The sequence below is a fragment of the Trachurus japonicus genome, chromosome 7, assembly GCF_045865225.1.
Source record: "Trachurus japonicus isolate A0001 chromosome 7, Traja_1.0".
Taxonomy (NCBI): domain Eukaryota; kingdom Metazoa; phylum Chordata; class Actinopteri; order Carangiformes; family Carangidae; genus Trachurus; species Trachurus japonicus.
In genome coordinates, this window is record NC_140913.1 from 1,899,289 (window position 1) to 1,920,904 (window position 21,616).

Below are 21,616 nucleotides of genomic sequence, written 5' to 3' on the forward strand. Positions count from 1 at the left end.
GGCCGTAAAATCCTTCTAATATGTCACAGAGACTCAGGAATAATGTTCATATAACATGATGAACTCACCAACAACAATAGTACAGCCAGAGTATTCGCATTAAAAATCTTTTTTTTGCAGACTGCAAATCATGTTTATGTTTTGAATTTACAGTACGTGTTTACATGTTGCGCCACCTAGCCCTTTCTCTCAGTCACGGCGGCGTCAGTGGCATTTCAGCCTCCGGTCTGGTCCACTGAGCTGCTGCTACGGCTGGGAGAAAAAACCAGATCGCTGTGTTTTGAATTTGACTGCAGTAACCGTTTTTGGCCACATTCTTACATATGGCACCTTTAAGCTGTCGCTCACAGTCGCTCAAGCAGGTTATCAGGGGAGTTGAATTTCTGCTCAGGAGTTTTGAAAATTAGAGGGAACATTGGTGAGGAGTAGGGTTTTATATTGGATGCGGTATTGTACTGGGAGCCAGTGAAGTTGGATGAGAACAGGGATGATGTGGTCAGTTGATTTGGTGCGGGTGATGATCCGGGCGGCCGAGTTCTGAATGATTTGCAGTCTGTTGAGTTTGGTGGGGAGTCCGGTGAGGAGGGCGTTGCAGTAGTCTATGCGTGATGTGACAAATGAGTTTATAGACCACTACATATAGGCTACTTATGATATAGGCTACAAAGAGAGAGAGCGCATGGAGCAAAACTTCAATCATTAATGAATGACTGCTCTGAACTGTTTCTATAGGTTACTGAAACCAGGTTATTGTATGTGTGTGTGTGTGTGTGTGTGTGTGTGTGTGTGTGTGTGCGTGTGTGCGTGTGTGTGTTGGCTTTCGTGTGTGCAGTTTAATCAGCTGATTTCAATCGGGGAGCAGCTGTGCAGTGAATGGTTTCCATAGTGATGATGGTAACTGCTTTGTCACACCTGGTTAAAACTGGGACCGTGTCGAGACACCTTTCAAACCCTGCCAGTGGAAGAGCGCTTCCTTCTGTCCTTCTGTTCTCCATGAGAGGAGACTCTGCTGAACACACTGTTAGAAAACATTTGTCTGTGGGATGAAAAATGTGGAATTTTAAATATGGGCTTCTTCCTGTTTTCCTACTGAATTTCGGCTCTGTTTACATTGGAGTGAGTGATGCAGTTGGAAAGTACCACAGCAGATCTTGTAAGCTGGAGGCTGACCAGCAGGAAATGGTTGAAAAAGACATGAACTCTTGAAGCAATGTGTAAAAAAAAAATCACAAAATTGTACAAGAAGAAAATGCTCTGCTTTATCACTATTGTGAATGGTAGTAGTGGCAGTATAATAGTAGCCTAGTAGTGGTAGTGTCAGCACTCAGAGACAAAAGAGGTCTTGTGCAGACATGACAGGGCTGAGAGCAGCACAGGCAGGCAAGGCTTCTCCTCAACAAAAAGCTCCTCCAGATGGCAAACACACAGGTGGAGGGAGAGAGACGGACCTGGAGTAGAAACAGATGAACAGACATCAAATGGAGCAACAACACGGGTTCCAATGAGAGTTGAGCCGATGTTTTAACACTTGGTGGAACAGATGCTTCAACAAATGCTGAGTGTGAAGGCAGGGTTTAAATACGACTGCAACCAGGAGATGAGCAGCAGGTGTGACTGGGAGGAGTGCAGCTGGACCAGGACCTGGAGACCAGGACCTGGAGACCAGGACCTGGAGACCAGGACCTGGAGCAGTGCAAATACTAGTAGTTGGAGCAGAACAGTAGTAGAAGCAGCAGTAAGTAACAGTAGTAGAAGTAGTTTTACTTGTAGTTGTAACAGTAATTACCAGCAGTAGCCTATCAGTAGCTGTAGGCCTAGTACTTGTAGTTGTAGTATTACCAGTATCAGTAGTAGTAGTAGTACTAGCAGTAGAATTGTGGTGTTTTAATGTCTATTCAGTGGTTGTGGGAGGTGTAGCATAGTGGGGCCACACGGGGCCCTGGGGGGACACACGGGGCCTGGGGGGACACACGGGGCCCTGGGGGGACACACGGGGCCTGGGGGGACACACGGGGCCTGGGGGGACACACGGGGCCCTGGGGGGACACACGGGGCCTGGGGGCCACGTAGAGGTGTTATGGAATAGGAGAGCAGAAGAAGAGGTTAATAAAGTTTTCCTGCATTCAGTACGTGGTCTCGCGCTTAAATATTAATAGGCCTACAGTAAACACAACAGAATCAGCATCACTAGCAGTAGTAGTACTTGTAGTTATAGTGGTGGTAGTATTACCAGTATCAGTAGCAGTAGTAGTAGCCTACTTGTAGTAGTAGTAGTAGTAGTAGTAGCAGAAGTAGGCTATTACCAGTAGTAGCAGTAGCCTAGTAGTAGTGGTAGTAGCAGAAGTAGGCTATTACCAGTAGTAGCAGTAGCCTAGTAGTAGTGGTAGTAGTAGCAGTAGGCTATTACCAGTAGTATCAGTAGTAGTTGTAGTAGAAGCAGTAGGACCAGTAGTATCAGTAGTAGCAGTAGCTACTTGTAGTAGTAGCAGCAGGCTATTACCAGTAGTATCAGTAGTAGTAGTACTTGTAGTAGTAGCAGCAGGCTATTACCAGTAGTATCAGTAGTAGTAGTACTTGTAGTAGTAGCAGCAGGCTATTACCAGTAGTATCAGTAGTAGTAGTACTTGTAGTAGTAGCAGCAGCAGGCTATATCAGTAGTATCAGTAGTAGTAGTACTAGTAGTAGCAGCAGGCTATTACCAGTAGTAGTATCAGTAGTAGTAGTAGTACTTGTAGTAGTAGCAGCAGGCTATTACCAGTAATAGTATCAGTAGTAGTAGTAGTACTTGTAGTAGTAGTACCAGGCTATTACAGTAGTATCAGTAGTAGTAGTAGTAGTAGTAGGCCTAGTTGTAGTAGTAGCAGCAGGCTATTACCAGTAGTAGTATCAGTAGTAGTAGTAGTAGTACTTGTAGTAGTAGCAGCAGGCTATTACAGTAGTAGTATCAGTAGTAGTAGTAGTACTTGTAGTAGTAGCAGCAGGCTATTACAGTAGTAGTATCAGTAGTAGTAGTAGTAGTTGTAGTAGGCCTAGTTGTAGTAGTAGCAGTAGGCTATTACAGTAGTAGTATCAGTAGTAGTAGTAGTAGTAGTAGTAGTAGGCCTAGTTGTAGTAGTAGCAGCAGGCTATTACAGTAGTAGTATCAGTAGTAGTAGTAGTACTTGTAGTAGTAGCAGCAGGCTATTACAGTAGTAGTATCAGTAGTAGTAGTAGTAGTAGTAGTAGGCCTAGTTGTAGTAGTAGCAGTAGGCTATTACAGTAGTAGTATCAGTAGTAGTAGTAGTAGTAGTAGTAGTTGTAGTAGTAGCAGTAGGCTATTACAGTAGTAGTATCAGTAGTAGTAGTAGTAGTAGTAGTAGTTGTAGTAGTAGCAGTAGGCTATTACAGTAGTAGTATCAGTAGTAGTAGTAGTAGTAGTAGTAGTTGTAGTAGTAGCAGTAGGCTATTACAGTAGTAGTATCAGTTAGTAGTAGTAGTAGCTAGTAGTAGTAGGCCTAGTTGTAGTAGTAGCAGTAGGCTATTACAGTAGTAGTATCAGTAGTAGTAGTAGTAGTAGTAGTTGTAGTAGTAGCAGTAGGCTATTACAGTAGTAGTTGTAGTTGTAACAGTAAACAGTGACAGTAGAAACACTTGCAGTCATTTAAACAATTTTTTCAGATTTTATTTCATTTATAACCTCATAAACACTTCTCCTTTTATATTCTTACAGAAGGGCATGATGGGAAACAGACATGGACAGGATGGAAGGCAGTGGCCAGCCACTAACCAATATCTTGCAACCAATAATCAAAAATCAATAATCAATAACAATTCAAAGATACCATAATAGAAAGGAGAAGAAGAAGACACAACCATGCTGCTGTTAGACCCGCAAGACTGAGAGGGACAGAGATGGTGGTGGGTGCTGTTGTCATGGTAACTAGAGTAGTGGTTGCTATGGCAACATGGTAACCAGTACTGGGGAATTAGGCTCAGGGAACCTGAAGGTCACCATGGTAACATTCTGCTCCAGAAACCTACAGTTTAACTGCACAGACAGCAGTTACTATAGCAAGAAGTCAAAGAAGAACAATGTCATTCAGCTACATGACATCACCACCTGGTCCTCCTCTGATTGGTTGGTTAAAAGCCATATTAGAAATGTATCTATATCCATATAATCACCCTGTGGTTTGTTTCAGGTGTGTTTCAGCCTCATCACAGTAACAACATGGACCAACACTGAGAACATGGGCCCTCGGCACAGACTGACAGAGGCCCCCACCTCTCCTGTGTAGAGCTGCTCAGACCTCTGTGTTGTTGTGTCTCATCTTAAGTTTGTGACTTTCAGATGCTGACCTAAAACAAACTCTGGTCTAGGGGCCCCTGACCTCTCCATTCGGTAACCATGGTTAACAGTGACCATGAGACAGGAGTTTGGATGTGAGAGAAACACACTGTCAGAACCGCAACAGACAGGAAGTAAAAAAAAAAAAAAGCAAACAGTGAAAACAGTTAATATTAAAAATTAGAAATAAATATCGAAGCACAGACTTAACAGTTGAATACTAACAGCAATCAATTCGTCTGATTTGGCACAAGTTCAATCAACTCAGAGACTTAAGGCAAAAACTGAATTGGCTGTAAACGAGAAGGGTCACAGATTAACAGTACAGTGTGACAGAACCAGTTCAAACTGGTTATAACCACAGCTGCTAGTAGTTTTATATACTGACTGGCACCGACTCTAACTGGTCCTAAGTGGCTGCAAACATTTCTGTGGAAATGTGGGGGAGGACACAGAACTCCGTGCTATGGCTAGTAAGCACGACCACAAATGTAATAAAATGCAGTCAGATTCAAATCTAGTTGAAACTGATTCAAACTGATGTGACCAGTCTGGAAGTGGTTGGGCCTGACGTGGTTCCAGACAAAATAACAACAAACCTTAAGGATCACTCAGCACCAGATTGAACCGGTCCGATGTAGAACCAGTTGGAAGTGACCAGAGTTAGAACCAGTTTAGGACCAGTCAGGACTAGTCAGAACCAGCCAGGACCAGTTAGAACCTGTCAAAACTGGTCAGAACCAGTCTCCAAAGGTCTCGACAGAAAAAGAAAAACTCGTACAAAAGAAGCATCAACACGTCACTCATCAACGCTGAAAACATTGTTCACCACATCAAAACAACTGGTGATCGTGGTGATGATGATGAACTCTCAGGCTGAGTTACTGGCCATTTCCTTCCACTGTGGGAGGAGAGGACGATACACCACTGGAGTCTGCTTTACATGCCAAAAAACACACCAAAAACATGACAACCAGAGCCACGTGCACAGACTGAGCACCGGACAGGGACGGAGGTAGGGGTTAAAGAGGACTCCACCTTTTGAGAAATCCAGTTTAGTCTAGTTTAGCACAGAGATTGGAAGAAATTAAATCCTATTTCATAATGTTAGCAGAACATCCGCTCATTCCCACTGTTGTCTAATTGTAGCCACTGTTTACTAGATGACTACAGGTTAGCCTGTAGTTGCTCTCAGTCAAATTAGTAGGATATTTAGCTGGATTAGGTGAAACATTTCTGTCAGGTTAGCCACCAATGAGTTAATTAGGCAACAGAAGAGAAGTTTTGTACCTTTTGAAATCATTCTAAAATTTCTTAATCCATATTTATGCTGAGCTAGGCTAGCCTCTCTCTCTGTACTGGGCTGACAGAGACGAGAGCTGTCTCCATCTCAAGGATTTATCAAAATATCAAATTGTTACTTTGATCTTCATCTGTAGAGCCAACATGGCTGCTGGACCCCAAACCATCTGCAGGGCTCTGGTTGTGTGGAGGTCTGCTGAGTGTGGAGGAACAGTTAGGGTTGACCTTGAACCTTTACATAGTCACATGACTGGGGGGAGGGACAGGGTCACAGGAGAATAAATTATATTTACAAAATGCTTACTCTTTGTTTTCTTCTTGCATCAAGCAAACATCAAACACAACCCAGACTCATGAACACGGAAATATTAAACACATCTCTTTTCATTTAGATTCATCAGAATAACAATAACAATATTCATAGTATTTACTTTAACTATCAAAACACTTTGTCCAAAAGCTGTTTACAGAGACAGAAATACTGGACCACTGGAAGTGAAGATGATAAAAACAACTAGTCCTTTCTTCTGGTTTCAGTTCAGCTCAGCTCCATCTAATCGCTGGATTCACTTCCATCATAAATGACAGAAAAACCAGTGAGTCCACCAGACCTGGGTTCAGTTCAGTCTGGTTTCTGGTTCTTCTCAGAACTACTCTTCATCTCTGCATCTGCATTAAACTGTCTTTACAAACTCCACAGGCGACTTACATCCAACTCATAAAACCCTCCACCGCCAACTCCACCACCTGGATCTGACAGCATCATTGTCCTGCAGAAACCTCTTATCTCTCAGGTCCATCACTGCATCTGATTATTTCATCCATTAAGTTAAAAATATTTAATCCACACGGTGTTGATCAGGTTTCTCCAAGACAGCAAGGAACCACCTGCACCAACAGAAAGTCCACATCTCAGAGCAGAGGATGCTGGGAAATGTAGGTGATGTGATGGGCAGGTTTGGAGGTCAGACAGAAGCAGTGAGGTCTTTGGGGACAGGAAGCTTTAAAAGGTCAAACACAGAAGAAGAATAGAAATTTGTAATTTTTTTTTTCTTCAGGGGAAATTTGAATTAAAAATCATTAAATGTCTTTTAAGTGCATTTAAAGAGGATAGACCAGTCTTCTTTTTCTCTTCTGACAGCGTGTCATCTGTCATGCCAACAGTCTCATAGTTTAGATCCACTTCCTACTGGACCCCAGCTCAACTTTAGTCTTTAAAACAGAGAAGGAACTTCTCTAATCTCTGATTGTCTGAGGTGACAACAGCAGCTGCATCACGTCAGGCTGAAGGTCGACTCCACAGCTCAGTGGGACTGATTCAAGGTGGGAGTGGGGGGGATTGAGCGTGTGTGCATGTGTGTGTGTGTATGGGGAGGGGATTGTGTCTGTCAGTATGTGCTTGTTAATTCATTCCAAATGTTTTCATTGAGAGATGAACTAAACACACAGTAGAGGTCTTAATGGGCAGATGTTCCCGTGTCAGACTGGGTCCAGGTCACAATTATATCAGACAAATCTATGAAACCTCAGATGACATCAACATTAATGTTCACAGATTCTGAGCTACAGTCTAGTTCATGGCAGACAGAGGTCATCCAGAACCAGGACCTCCTTTCCCTGGATGAGAGCCAGATAGTTCATCTGGCACTCATTCATGCACCCAATTGACTGATATGAATGTGACTATAAGAACCAGGCTAGATTATCATCAGTCTGGGTCCACAGGTGGTTCTATCCTGTTGCTACAGATCCACCAGCCTCTATCCAGACTCTCACTGCAGGTCCTGGTCCTGGCCTGTTGTCCGTCTCCTCACATACATGAGCAGGTTGTGTAGAGGCCCGGGGATTGGGGAAGTCATGATGCTGAGAGCTGGTAACAGACTGAGGACTGGATCTGCAGGTTCTGAGAGTATACAGTGACCCTTTAGAGAACCATACCATAAATAATTAACTCATAATAACTGCGGTTGTTACAAAGTGAGTTGGAGACTAAAATGTAAATGGACACCACAAACGATGAAGAAGCTGGAGAGCTTCACTGGTCCATCACTGAACTCAGAACTACAGACACAGGAACTGTTTCTATGTGATTGATGATTGAAAGTATCGTCCAATCAGAAAGCTTCAAATTCTTGCTGCCGTGCAGCTGAGGGAGGGTTTAACTCACTGGACAAACTCATTCATTTTAAAAGTTCATGTGGGGTTTTTGGCCAGCTTTCTCAATATGATACAACTCTGATGTCACAGCTCTGGGTGGAGGAATCTCCATGGCAACAACAGCTGGGGTTCATGGGTACTGTAGTGTTAAGAGACATTCCACAGACAAAACTGAGGGAGGAAATCCCGGAGACTGATGTTTTGTTGTGAGGTCGAAAGTATACTGTGACAATTTACAATGATGATAAGGTAATTGTGTGACCAGAGGCTCCGCCCACCTCACCTCACAGGTGAAACACAGTGAACCAAGATAGAAAGAGATACGCCATCTTGTATCGACAGCAAAGAGAAATCATGCAGACAAACCACTTTAAATATACAGAGAGCCCAGTGTGTGTGTGTGTGTGTGTGTGTGTGTGTATGTTTAAAGTCTATTTTAGCTACAACTGTATGCACTGGTTTCCAATGGGGATTTATCTTCAGCATCGTCATCCTTCCTCTTCCAACAGAATCACGTGTTCTCGCCCTCCGCTGAAGCCGCTAGCTCCTCCCCTTCCTCCTCCAGACTCTCCACAATTGGCCGGTGGATCTGAAACTCCTCCCCCTTTCCAGCCCTTGACAGGACATCTATCCATCGCCGCTGTAGCTCCTCCCCCTCGGCGCTGAAGTACAGGGTCAGGTGACTCTGGGAGATCTTGAAGGCATGGCGCCTGTCCAGACGGTCACATGACTCAGGCAGAGAGACTTCAAAGCCAATCAGAGGGACGCTGCGCTGTGCCTTCACATCCTGGTGGCGACATAGAAACAGTTCATCTGAAATCAATAGCTGTGTGCCCCCAGAGAAAATAACTTGTTGGATGCAAGTAAGACCTTTTACAAAATATTTAAAATTCATTTATATGGAAAATCTGCCAGCACACCAGCTTGACTAATTTCTCTGTATTCGAGTTTGGCTTGGCCTATGAGTAGTGATGCTACCCTTTGTCTCTCTCTGTATCTTTGATTATTGCATAATGTATTTTATTTATTCATTTATTACAATTTTTATTGTTCTATTGTCCTGTCATTGTGAGTTCATTTCATTTTTACTTTGAGTTTTTCCTTGATTTGATTTTGTCTTGTCAGTTTGTAAATGGAACTTTGCTCATGTTCTTGAAAAAATCAAATATTCAGAAAAAAAAGAAACATCTGTGTTCTACAGAGGGACACCTCAGGGTGCATCATGGGAAATGTGTCATGGCCACAGTCCAGTGGCAGGACTGAGAAACGTACCTGTGGAGCTCCATAGATGTAGAGCACCAGTGGTTCATTTTCAGGGATGACGAACCACGCCTTCTGCCAGCCCCGCCCCCCTCCTTTCTCCATGTGGTGAAGAAAACTACAAATCACACTGTTCTCTGCTGCCAGGGAGGCCTGTTTCTATGGAGATGAGAGAAACTCAGCATTAGTGGCGATCAGAAATGAAGCTTAGCGAAAGTTCAGACAGGAAGACTATCTCTTTGAGCGCGCTTCAAAGCCCTTTCCCTGTTTTCCCGCTATCCTCTTGCGCCACCCTTATTCTCATAATTCAACCAATCACAGTCTGCCATCCTCTTTCTCTTCCACCAATCAGTCATTAGCGTCAAATTTAAAAGTTCTCTCTCTCTCTCCTGTCATCCAGCCGTCATTTCAGCAAACTCTCAGCCCACCTCCACCCCTGCACCACCTCCATCAAGATACAGACTTAATCTGATCTTCAACCGAAAAGTTCCCTCATCAGGCGACTTCAAGCTTCCCTACCACCACCAGTGTCTAGGCCCGGGGGGATATAACTACTTCAGATGCAAGCTTCTCATCCCCAGATCAGTTTACTCAGCTGGTCTACACCCTGTGGTCTAAGCGCCAAAGTTTATTTTGTTCACAATAAATGTAATTTCATCTTCATCTTCAAACCTGGCTCTCTTGTTGTAAATGGTCTGTCCTGATTGAAATGTCAAAATATCAGTAACAACAGGTGATTGTGATGTGGCACTAACCTCCAGGATGGAGCGCCTCCTCTGGGTGCTGCTGCTCAGCGTGGCGGGGGAGGGCAGCACTCCCACCAGTGTGGCGTAGCAGTCCACACACACACGGTTGGTGCGGTTGTTGTCGTATGACAACCGAGCGCGGAACTCGGAACATTTCCCACAAACCACCTGGGTTCAACACACAGATGATTAGTGAAGGTTGTCTGTTGGTGCAGATGTTCAACAATGTCATACAGATGTGCGACGATGGACCTACGTGTCCACAGGCTTTACAGTGGTGCCGTCTCTTGGTGATGGAGTTGAACGGCTCCTGACACTTCATACACAGAGTCACCTCCTTCTCTCTGATCGGAGTCGGCGCTCGTTTCCCGAGCTCCACGCAGCTCTGAGGAAGACAGGTCCTATCAACAGCTGTCCACAACTGGACAGATGTTTTGTGTATACTGAAGATTGGTATGGAAAAAGTTTTCAGGTCTGCAGGTGCTTCTTTGTGTGTGTGTGTGTGTGTGTGTGTGTGTGTGTGTGTGTGTGTGTGTGTGTGTTACCGGGGAGTGAGGTGGTGTGGACTCATCATCTCGTAGTGAACAGTTCAAATGTCTAAAGCTCTCCACCATCTGCTCATGTCTCTGGATGGTCGCCTGGATGGCCTGCACACACACACATACACACACACACAGAGAGAGAGAGAGAGAGAGAGAGAGAGAGAGAGAGGGAGGGAGAGAGAGAGAGAGAGAGAGGTTAAAAAAAAGAAGTAGTGATAATTCCAGATTTATAGGGTCAGGTCTCTAACAGGAGTCATGTCTAATTAAAACCAGGTGCTGCTGTCAGTGACAGACAAAACTTCCTGCAGCTGTTTCACAATAAAAGCCTTCCTGGAAAGATGGTGAGACCCTGCAGTGATTTTAAAGGAGACATATTCTGCCCCTTTTCCACAAAGTAAAGTAGTTCCCAGGTGTCTTAAAGACATGTCTGTGACATGCTTCAGTCAAAATCCCCCATGGATCAAACATCACAGCTCTTTTCACCCTCTCTAAACAGCCCTGTTCAGAACGGCTGGTTTCAGTGCCTGTCCCTTTAAATGCAAATGAACCACTGCTTGCCCCGCCCCTGCTACTGGTTCCAGGTAGGGGTGGGGTTATGCAAATTCGAAAACAAGTTACATCACTGGAAGACAACTGCGGGAACAGCTCATAACCACGTGGATTTCAACCTAGGGAGCCTGAAAATTACAGATTTTTTTGTCATTTCTCACATTTTGGGGCCAAAAGGCAAAACAAACACCTAAATATATGTTAAAGAGCCTTCAAAAGGTGATATTTCCATAATATGTCTCCTTTAAAGGGGAATTGCAGTTTTTTACAATCTGGACCTTATTTGTAGCATAAAATATGATCATTTACTCACCCACGGGGTTAGCTGTTATCAACATCCGGGATGTGTAGGTTGGCCTGCTAATCTCTGACCTGGATGATGTCATCTCTCCCAAAGCGGAATAATTATTATCAGAATGAGCCGTGCATCGCTCGGAGATGACATCATCCAGGTCAGAGGTCAGTAGGTCAACCTACAGACCCCGGATGTTGATAACAGCTAACCCCGGACTCAGAGGGGAATAGCACTAGCGTATCATAACAAAATATTGATGAAATGAATGAGTTTCTCTGCAGATAATGTGTTATTTAGAGGCTGCATTCTGCTGCCCTGTAGACTCCATTATATGGATCTAATTTCGTCGGAACGACTCGTAATGACACAAGTTATGCTAGAAATAAGGTCCAGATTGTAAAAAAAATGGCAATTCCCTTTTAATGTAAACATCTGCTCAGGTAGTTGTGAGTATCACTGAAGTAACTGAACACCAGACGGCTCTCAGGGTCCTGTACAGGGAGCAGAAACCAGGACTGTGTGTCTACCTGGATCCAGTCTTTCTTCTCCTCCTCTGTCCTGCAGAGACAAAGACAGGAAACCAATCAGAGGTCAGCAGGACTTTAGGAGGCCTGGTTCACAGCAACAGGGGTGAAGTGTGTCTGTACCTGGCCTGAAGCTCCAGGGACCTCTGCTTCCCACACACCAGGAATGTCCTGGGGACGGCAACACTGCTGGTCTCCTTCAGCTGGAGGTCAGAGAACAAAGGACAGAGACCAGAGGTCAGAGGACAGAAGCCAGAAGCCAGAGGACAGAGGTCAGAAGACAGATGTCAGAGGAAAGACCTGTGTGTCTCACCTCCATGCCGTCCACGTCGATGCGTGCGCGGACACCATATTTCTGTCCAATCAGACGTAGCTTGGGGACGCAGTACAGCAACCTGTCATTAAACTGCAAAGAGACAATGTTACTGCAGGACGGTGGACAGCAGGGTCCGATCTAAATAAAAGGCAAAAAGAGAGGTGGACGGTGGACACACCAGTATGAGGTATCTGTCCTGCGTGGTCCCATTCTTGTTGGACAGTTTCAGGATGTGTCCTTCTTTAATGAGCTCGTTAGTTGGGTTAACGATGTCCTCTTCTCCTCCCAACAACTCATACACCTTCAATAACTTCCTCATCCGCTCCTGACAGAGACAGAGACACAGGGAGAGTCAGACAGAGTCGCGCAGCTGATGAACACTTGTACATGATGATGTCATCATCACATGTGCATTTTTTATGTGCATGTGTGCTCAAAAAGTGTGACAGAAATAAAAGGGACAAGGGTAATACATGGAGGAGAGATGAGCTACAGTTCAGTTTCTCTGGTCTGTAACCAGGTGGTGGGTGACACTGACTCCCTGCAAAGGTCACCTGGTTACCATGGATATCTGAGATTTGAGCCAATAAAACCATCAAATAGCTGCAGCTGCAGAGTTGCTGTGTAGCTCTAACACAGGAACCATGATGGAGTTAAATCAAACACACAAACACATGGAGGAGCAGCAGCAGCTCCGTTGATGAGTGTGATCAGAGCAGTTTAATTAAAGATGAAGTGACACTTAATGACAGAGTTTCATCTGAGTCATAGTTATATATCTCTCCGTGTGTGTGTGTGTGTGTGTGTGTGTGTGTGTGTGTGTGTGTGTGTGTGTGTGTGTGTGCGTGTGCGTGTGTGTGTGTGTTACCATCTTCCTGATGGCAGCGTTGGAGTGTTCTGCTGCTGTGGCAATGAGCTCCAGAGATTCTGCAGAGGAGAGGACAGAGTTTACAGAGATTCAGACCAGGTCTCCTTATCTGATGATGAGAACCAAGCAGACGATGGTCCAGTAGATGGTTTAATCAGACCAGCACAGACCCTGTCATGGGTCAGGTTCTGTCTATGATGGTTCCTTTGGACCATCTGTTTATAGCACCAACTTTATGGCCATGTGATCTTTACAGCCCAGAATCATGAGGTCTCTCATCAAGTCTCTAACTTGACAGAGTAGCTGTCACTATCAGAGGTGTGATCTACAGACGTCCTGCTGCTGCTTTAATAATCTGGAACATCTCAGTTTGAAAACTCTGGTCTGAAATCAGTAGCCTCGTAAACCAGCCATTATTTCATTTCTGAGGGAGAGTCTGGCCTCATTCCCCTTGTAAGCGTTTGGCCTGAAACCCTCAGAAGGCCGAGCCAATCAGCATCGCCGCTCACATTTCTGTGATTGACACAGCACGTTGGCCAATCAGGGACCGACTGGTGCAAAGCCCTGTCACTACACTGCGCTACTCTTACCACGGCGGAGCTATTTATCAGTAGCAGCCTAAAAACAGCAACAAGGGAAGTTCTTACTGAAATACCATCCGTTACAGCAATTAAACAAGAGCAAGAGTCGGCGCTTGTTGAGTTTCTTGAAGGAAGACGAGGACAAAGTTGTTGCTGTTCTTCCAACTGGATTCGGCAAAAGTTTGATATACCAACTTGCTGATTGGCTGAATGGGGATGTCTGTCAATGCTACTACTCCCGCCCAGCTCCCACCCACCCCAAACGTTTACAGGGGGATTGAGGCCAGACTCTCCCTCAGAAATGAAATAATGCATTTCCGGGAGAGGCTGGTTTTCTTGGAGGTTTGGGTCCCTAAACCTCATGTTGGGTGGTTGGATGTAGGACAGGGTCTCAGGCTCTGACTGTGTGTTTCTACACAGAGGTGTCAGTGCACTGGTGTTGGGTGTGTTTGTTTCTCGTACTCTGGGCATCCCTGTAGTCTGGGGCGTCCTCCGGCAGCCGGTGGAGATAGTCTTTGAGTAGAAGCTCGTAGCGTGGGATCCTCTGAACCGGCTCCAGCATGTGGTGCTGCAGAGTCAGGTTCCCACAGCGCTCCTCCCTCTGCACAAACACACACACACACACACACACACACACACACAGCTGTTTACATCTAGACAGACTAAACACCCCCATCATTCTCATCAGACTGAATAGCGACAGAGATCTGGACCTGGATCTCCTGGATAATGGTCTTGAACTGAACCGATCTCTCCATCCAGGTGTTGACTAGCTCCATGGCTCGGTCAAAGTTCTTCACATACTCTCCGTACATCTTAAGGAAAGGAGCCAGCTTCTGCAGGATGTCCCCGATCCGTGGGTTTGAATCCCTGCAGACAAAAAGGAGGATCAGGGTCAGAGTGAATCCTGGGTAGGACCAGGACCAGAAGAGGAAGAGGCAGAAACTCATCCTCACCACTCCTCCATCCTCTTCTGCAGCGCCGGCAGCAGGAACTGCTGATGGAAGCAGTAGATGGAGCAGATGTTGGAGAAGATCCCCTGAACCACGTCACAGGGGAAGGAGGAGCGAGACCGGGACTCCTCCATGAGTCTGGCACAGAAGACCTGCAGGAGGAGAGCAGCAGACGGTTTAGAGACCGGGCCATGAATTAGAATTACCACCAGTTGCCTTCTTATGGTAGCAGCTGAATTTAAATTTGTTCATAGAGTTTATTTCTCTCCCAAACGTAGGTTTAGACTCAAACTGACTGCCAGCGATCTTTGTGATAGGTGTCCTCATTCAAAAGTCAGAACCTACACATGTTTTGGGATTGTGTAACAGTAAAAACTCTTTGGGTCCATGTCGCTCAAACACTGTCAGATTTGTTGGATAAACATCTCCCATTTTGCCCGGCCCTTTGGCTTTTTGGTTACAACCCAAACGTTATACTACCATACACACAGAAACAAATTATTCTTGCTGCCTCAACGGCTGCAAAAAAGACTATTCTTAAAAGTTGGTTTGAACCAAGTATTGTAATGGATAAAGTCTGGGTTGCATTGTTTTATGATATCTGTCTGTTGGAAAACTCTACAGCCAAAGTTAATGGTGCAAAACTTGAGACATTAGCTGTTTGGTCTCATGCTATTGCCTATATTCCTGGGCTATTTTAATTTATGCTTTATTTAAATTATGGTTTGGAGGTGTATATTTGTGCAGAATTATGTTTTTCTTTTTGCTGGCATTTGTTTGGGTGACCTTTACTTAAATGTATATACTTTGTTGGTCAATAACAAATGGATATAGCCGTTTTTTCTTTGTTTAGGGTGGAGTGTTGTTTTGTTGTTGTTGTTGTGGTTTTTGTGTCTAAACATGAATTAGTAGCTTATTTGTGTTGTCCCATATGAAACAGCAAACAGGGTTTTCTTTTTCTCTTTTTGTTAATACCTACCATACCTTTGTTAAGGAGTTGTATGTCATATTTTTTTCTCTATTTTTCAAATTAAAGGGCCCATATTATGCTAAATCCACTTTCTACAGGTTTTGTAGTGGTCCTATGTGTTCCCGTGGCCTTTCTATGACGCCTGGATGTGGAAAAAGTCTGTTCACTCCCTTAATTGATTTCTACACTTTTTTGAGACCGTGTCTCCAAACGGGCGAATTGGAAGTGCTGGCAGACTTGACGTCAGGATGCGCTGAACTCAGGTGACTCCACCTCCGGGTACTTCCTTATACTCCCCCTGGACCAGTCTGGAAAAACGAGAGCTCCGCCCGGTGAGGCATTTCCGTAACAGCGACCCCCCCCCCATCCTCCTCTCTCTCTCTCCCCGTCCGTCATTTGACATGAAGCGGTAGATACAGTCGGTACTGCGGCGGCCAGATGATCATTTTGAATCACTGATTGAAAAACAGCCGCCGGTCATTAAAAATGAAATCGCGGATCAGAGATGGAATGATACCACTTCTCATCAGCGCAGTGGTCCTCATCACAGAATGAGAGACATCTGAACGAGGAAGTCTCCTCTCCCGGCGCAAAACCACGTCAATATTCTCCGGTAGCTCCGCACCGTGCAGTTTGTGCTGCTCCTCAATTTCACTTGTTTTTTTATTTGACAGTTTCACACAGAACTTTCTGATGGCTGTAGGAGTCCATGTGTCTCCTTCTTCCACAGTAAAAAAGGGACGTTTACATTTTTTCAGACAAGATAAGAGTCTCAGAAACTTTTCTTTTTTTTTTTTTTTTTCGGAAATCAATGCCCGACCCCCAATGTCAACACTGGCACATGTAGTGAAAACCACACCCTCTCCCCGTGACAGGTGTGGAGTGGACGTGGTTTACACATCTTATTTGCATTTCAAGGTGCACACAGAAATGGCTCGTTCTCAGGAGACCTCTGGAGAGCCACTTTTAGATTGCTGAGATGTAGAGCTGCAGATTGATTTGGGGACAATACACTACGAATATACAATATGGTAGGACAACTTAGAACCATGTGAAATGGTTGAAAAACAGCATAATATGGGACCTTTAAAAAAAAAAAAAAAAAAATGGTAGCAGCTGAAACTATTCACAGCAATATAATACAGTGAGGTTTCCCTGGCAACAGTAGCTGGGTTGCCATTAAAGGTTTTCGCAAAATAAGTACAATCGCTGTTTGCAAGTGTTTCCATTGAAAGGTGTTTTGCAAATGAGCCGTAAGTCTTGTGAAGTCTAGTCTCTTGATATCACATAATTCTCGTCCCGCGAGACTTGTTTTTAGACTTGTTTTTGTTTTATAATAGTGTCATGTTAATTGTCTTTCTTTGTAGTTTTTATGTCTGTTGGTTTCTGTTGGATACATGTGTTTGTTGTACGTGTTTTTCCTGTTCTATGAATTCTGTTATGTCCTTGTGTTCATTTTAATGGCTTTTAACACCTTGCCAGGAGGACTACAGTCGGAAACTAGCCATTGGCTAACACTGGCACCTTTGCATTTTATTATGTTCATTAATGTGCATTGTCCTCCTTAAATAAATAAAATAAAATAGCAGAAGACGAAGGCAGCGTTTGATTGCTCAAAGGCAAAGCCCTTATATATATATATATATATATATATATATATATATATATATATATATATATATATATATATAAATACATACTTTATATTATTTATTTTAATATTATTTTATTTATTTTATATAATATTTTTAATATTTAGACTCTAATTTCTACGACTACGAAGTCTTCACTGTGAACACGAATTCAAGTTTGTGGGTACGAGTAGAAAAAGTGTTGAAATGACATCACATGCAGGTCGCAGGGGAAAGTAATGGAACCCCGATGCGGGTCATTCTATATTCTATGAAAATGGTAGCTTTTTTAACAGCAATTTCATGTTTCATTTGTATTATTTTAACAACTTAAATATGGTCACATACCAGTTAACCACTTACCATTATAAATCAACATAAATTACAGTTTAATGTATTTTAATATTTTTATTATATTATATTAAAAAATGCTTATGATGGTTGGTGTTAATGATCATCATTGGTGTTACCCACTGGTCACAGCTTTTAGATTCATACTCACATAAAAACTATCCTCACCCTAACGATTTTTTCAGACTCATGTGTATGACAGCAGAATTTTGGGTACAACTTTTTTATTGACATACAACTGTTTATCATTACGAATACGAATGGTTAGAATCATGGACACATCTTTTTGGAAGTGGTCTTACACCCAGGGCCGGCCCCTGGCATAAACACTCTATGCGGTTGCTTAGGGCCACAGCCGTCAGGTGGGGCTACATGATCGGAAAGGTACTGGGGTTCGATTCAAGTCATTTTAACACTGAGGTCGGCGCGCGTTCACGCGACGGTCTTGATATGTTTTTGTTTGTATTTCGGTCATTTTACGCCGTAGAAACGCGGTTTAACTGCTCCTGTGACCAAGGGACGGCTCCCTTCTTTCAAATACACCCGCCCTCAACAACCTATGTTATTCACAGCCAGGGTTTGAGAGCCAATAACAAATATTTTTGTTTGAAGAGGAAAAAAAGCTAATTTCTCATTTTAAAAATCTGATGAAGCTTTGAAATCAATATTCAGCTTCTTTTATCTCACATTTAAGACATTTGGTGAAAATAGAATCCCAGAATGACAACCCTTATGCTCAAAAGGTGATTTTACAAAATTTCATTTTAGACTTGTTTTCTACACTTATCTATTACTGTATTCATATCCTATTTCAAGCACCAAAAGAGTTTGTTCTCATGACTGAAGGAGTGTTTTCACAAGGGATTGGAAATTTTTCAGAAAATTTGGCCTAAATTATTTTTTTATACAGTGTTCTAGGACAAATTGGCCTCAGTGTGCTTAGAGCGGAAGATTAGACATAAAACACTTGAGTATTGTTACATCTGTCTATCAAACATGTCTGTATTCAGTTTTAAGCAGTGTATGTGATTTGGTGTTTGCGCATAGAGTGGGCCACAAACAAAAATCTTGTTTAGGGCCACCAAAATGCTAGGGCCGGCCCTGCTCCATATTCCAGGTCCTGTGTTGGTGACTCACCTGGTCCAGGAGGTGGAGCTTGGACACGTAGGCGGTCTCTGTGTGCAGCAGCTCGTTGGCTATGTTGAAGACCCTCTGCTGGACCGACATCTGGATGGAGACAAGGCGTCAAACATCTGCACCACCAACCCAGCGACGTCCCATAAACGGAGACTCAGACTCACCTCGGCGGAATCCTGTCTGTCCGTCTTGGGGGGCGGCAGCACCAGAGTAAGTTCCGCCTCCTCCTCCTCCAAGTCACTGTCTCCCTCCTCGCTGAAGTCTCTCCTCCTCCTCGCCGCTCCTCTCACGTCCCCGTCTCCGTCCCCGTCGCCGCCCTCCCCTGCGTACGAGGAGGAGCTGGAGAGGCGGGGCAGGAGCGCGGGGCTGCAGGGGTAAACCACGCCTCCATCCTCCACGCCGGCAAAGCAGAGCTCCTCGCTGTGCGACGGAGAACTGATGCTGTCGATCCCACTGTCCCGATTGGCCAACTTCCCGTCCGTCTGTGAGGACGGGAGGGACAGGCGTTCCGAGGGGAGCTCCGATTGGTCGAGCAGCAGCTGCTGCTGCTGCTGTTGGTCCCTCATCTCCACGGCGACCACATCATCCTCCAGGTGTTTCTCTGACGCGCTGTAACCCGACTCCATGGACAGCCGCTTCTGGTGGACGTCGTCACGACACGCCGCCGCCAGCTCCTCATCATCATCATCATCATCATCATCGTCATTGTCGTCAATGACGTCGTCACCTTCATCAGTACGTAGGTTTCCTTCCTCCTCCACATCCCCCTCTGTGATGTCATCTTGATCTCTGGCCTCAGAGGGCGGCTCTTCATCGGTCGGTGGCGTGACAAGTGATGAAGACAACGGTGGTGATGAAGGTCGAGAGGAGGAGAGAGAGGAGGGGGGGTCATGGAGGCGGGGACACAGAGCCCCCCCGGTGATGTCAGGAACCACAATGATCTGCTCGCTGATAACGCACAATAAGAGCACGATGAATGAACACAAACACACACTCAACACACATTAATAATAACTGCAAAGTAAGTTATTAAGGGGAATTATGTAAGAGGGAATTATGTTATACAACAAAGAAATATGGTTAGTTTTAAAATGAAACTAAGAGATTATTATTTTGATCGCAATTTTGACCATTAGTAGCCTATATTTGTAAATTGGGTCTTGGCATCCTTGTTGTGTAGTGATTCAATGTAGGAGCGGGTAATATATGTTAAGTGTTTGTCTTGGATGTTTTGTTTTGTATGTGTATGTATTAGGTATGTGTTTTCTGTATGTATTTTTGTTTTTGTGTATTAATGTGTGTGTTAATGGTTTGTATTCGTCATTTATGAAGATGAAAAGATAATAGCTGCTGCGTGGCAAAAGCTAATGGGGATCTAAATAAACAAAACAAACAATCTCTCACACAAATTTTAAATGACGACATCACACCTCCTCCGACCAATCAGAACTCACCGTTCAAACTTCTCGATGAGTGATAGGACACAGGTCGGGGAAGCGGTACCGTCGCCGCGTGTGGGTGGAGAGCGCCCCCCTCGAGGGTCTGCTGGGAGCGGTCTACAGGGTGGGGGGGGGGGGAGGGGCTTGTCTGGAGCCCTGGGGCGTGGCCTGGATGCCCCCGCCTGCTGTTGGAGGTGCGGAGGTTTCGGGGGGACTGTGGAGGATGGAGTAACAGGTCAGTTACTGTATGTCATGAGTGTTTTTGACCTTTAAAGGGATATTGCAACATTTTTGGCATATTCGCCCATTGCCATAATGGGCGAATAAACCTAAGAGTAGGTTCATTACCTTTAATGGGCTTTATGCACAGCTCCACTACTTCCTGAAATAAGCCAGCTCGTTTATTTCCTGTCTTACATTATTGGACCAACTGATTAATCCAGGTGTGTCTGACCTCACAACAATGGTCAGGCACACCTGGATTAATCAGTTGGTCCAATAATGTAAGACAGGAAATAAACGAGCTGGCTTATTCCAGGAAGTAGTGGAGCTGTGCATAAAGCCCATTGTCGGTGCAAGCTATTTTTAGATCAGTGGGGCAGAGACGTGAGCTGCTCAGCTAACGCACCGGAGTCATATGGTATTTCTACATTTCCTTCATCAAACTAAATAAATACACAATCCAACAACTCCAAAACACACTGGTGGACAAGTTGTGACCTGCACATTCACCACGCTATGAGATAATGACGTATAATTATGTAACATTACGACACACGAAGCAAATACTCTGAACTACTTTCGCTTTTGAAGTCACTGCTGAGCAGCCGTGTCTGGAATGTAGTTCCGGCTGCGTATTTACCTCGAAAACAACTCTGTCTCGTAACGTTCCATTATTATTTCATAGCGTGGTGAATGTGCAGGTCACAAATTGTCCACCAGAGCGTTTTGGAGTTGTTGGATTGTGTATTTGATGAGTTTGATGGGGAGAAAGCCCGGAAATACCGCACGCTGTGCAGAGCTCACATCTCTGTCCCGCCGATCTCAAAACAGCTTGCACTGACAATTAAAGGTAATGAACCTACTCCTAAAACTATGGGGATTAGGGTAATGGGCAAATTTGCCAAAATGTTGAAATATCCCTTTAAATAAAAATAGATGCTTGTGTTGAGTGTTTCACCCTGAGGTTTGGGCCCGGGCAGCGGTGGACGGCTCTTGCTCGGTGGTGTTATTGTGGTAGCTGGCAGCTCCGGCGGCCCCGTGTCATTGACCAGTAGCAGCCCGGCAGCAGACCCTCGGCGCTCCGTTAGCTCCACCCCTCCCTCCAGGGAGGAGAAGCTGGTCCCTGGGTCAGAGCTGGGCTGCTGGGGAGTGTCGGCGTCCAGTGCCCCCTGGTGGCCACACGGAGAGCAGGATGGCTCCAGAGAGAGACTCTTTGTCAGCAAACTGGGACTGGAGGAGGAGGGACCTGGAGAGGGGCAGAGGAGCATGATGATCATAGTCTCCTGAGACCCAGCAACACATTTTTAAATTGAAATTTCACTCATTATCTACTCCCCCTCATGTGGACTAAGTTTCAGAGTCCTCCGTGGCTTCTCTGAGTTACAGGGGGTCTCGGTGTAGCAGTGCATGTCCATGTAACGGTTGCAAATGGATACCAACTGTCTT

The 21,616-nt window shown here is 44.7% G+C and overlaps 1 protein-coding gene across 2 annotated transcripts in view; it reads right to left on the reverse strand.

The window, feature by feature from the left end:
- Window positions 1-7,037: 7,037 nt before the first annotated feature.
- The window catches only part of fgd1 (FYVE, RhoGEF and PH domain containing 1), a 28,972-nt gene continuing 14,393 nt past the window's right edge, over window positions 7,038-21,616 (reverse strand). For both annotated transcript variants that reach the window (XM_085780769.1, XM_085780770.1), the window contains exons 2-18: window positions 21,129-21,416; window positions 19,964-20,162; window positions 18,674-19,457; window positions 18,510-18,599; window positions 14,424-14,572; window positions 14,181-14,337; window positions 13,930-14,068; window positions 12,887-12,945; window positions 12,197-12,343; window positions 12,016-12,108; window positions 11,826-11,905; window positions 11,706-11,736; window positions 10,338-10,439; window positions 10,049-10,177; window positions 9,802-9,960; window positions 9,059-9,205; window positions 7,038-8,573 (exon numbers count right to left, since the gene is read on the reverse strand). In XM_085780769.1, the coding sequence (XP_085636895.1) occupies window positions 8,298-8,573; window positions 9,059-9,205; window positions 9,802-9,960; window positions 10,049-10,177; window positions 10,338-10,439; window positions 11,706-11,736; window positions 11,826-11,905; window positions 12,016-12,108; window positions 12,197-12,343; window positions 12,887-12,945; window positions 13,930-14,068; window positions 14,181-14,337; window positions 14,424-14,572; window positions 18,510-18,599; window positions 18,674-19,457; window positions 19,964-20,162; window positions 21,129-21,416 (3,029 nt within the window). In that variant the 3' untranslated portion in view covers window positions 7,038-8,297. The remainder of the gene's footprint in view (window positions 8,574-9,058; window positions 9,206-9,801; window positions 9,961-10,048; window positions 10,178-10,337; window positions 10,440-11,705; window positions 11,737-11,825; window positions 11,906-12,015; window positions 12,109-12,196; window positions 12,344-12,886; window positions 12,946-13,929; window positions 14,069-14,180; window positions 14,338-14,423; window positions 14,573-18,509; window positions 18,600-18,673; window positions 19,458-19,963; window positions 20,163-21,128; window positions 21,417-21,616) is intronic.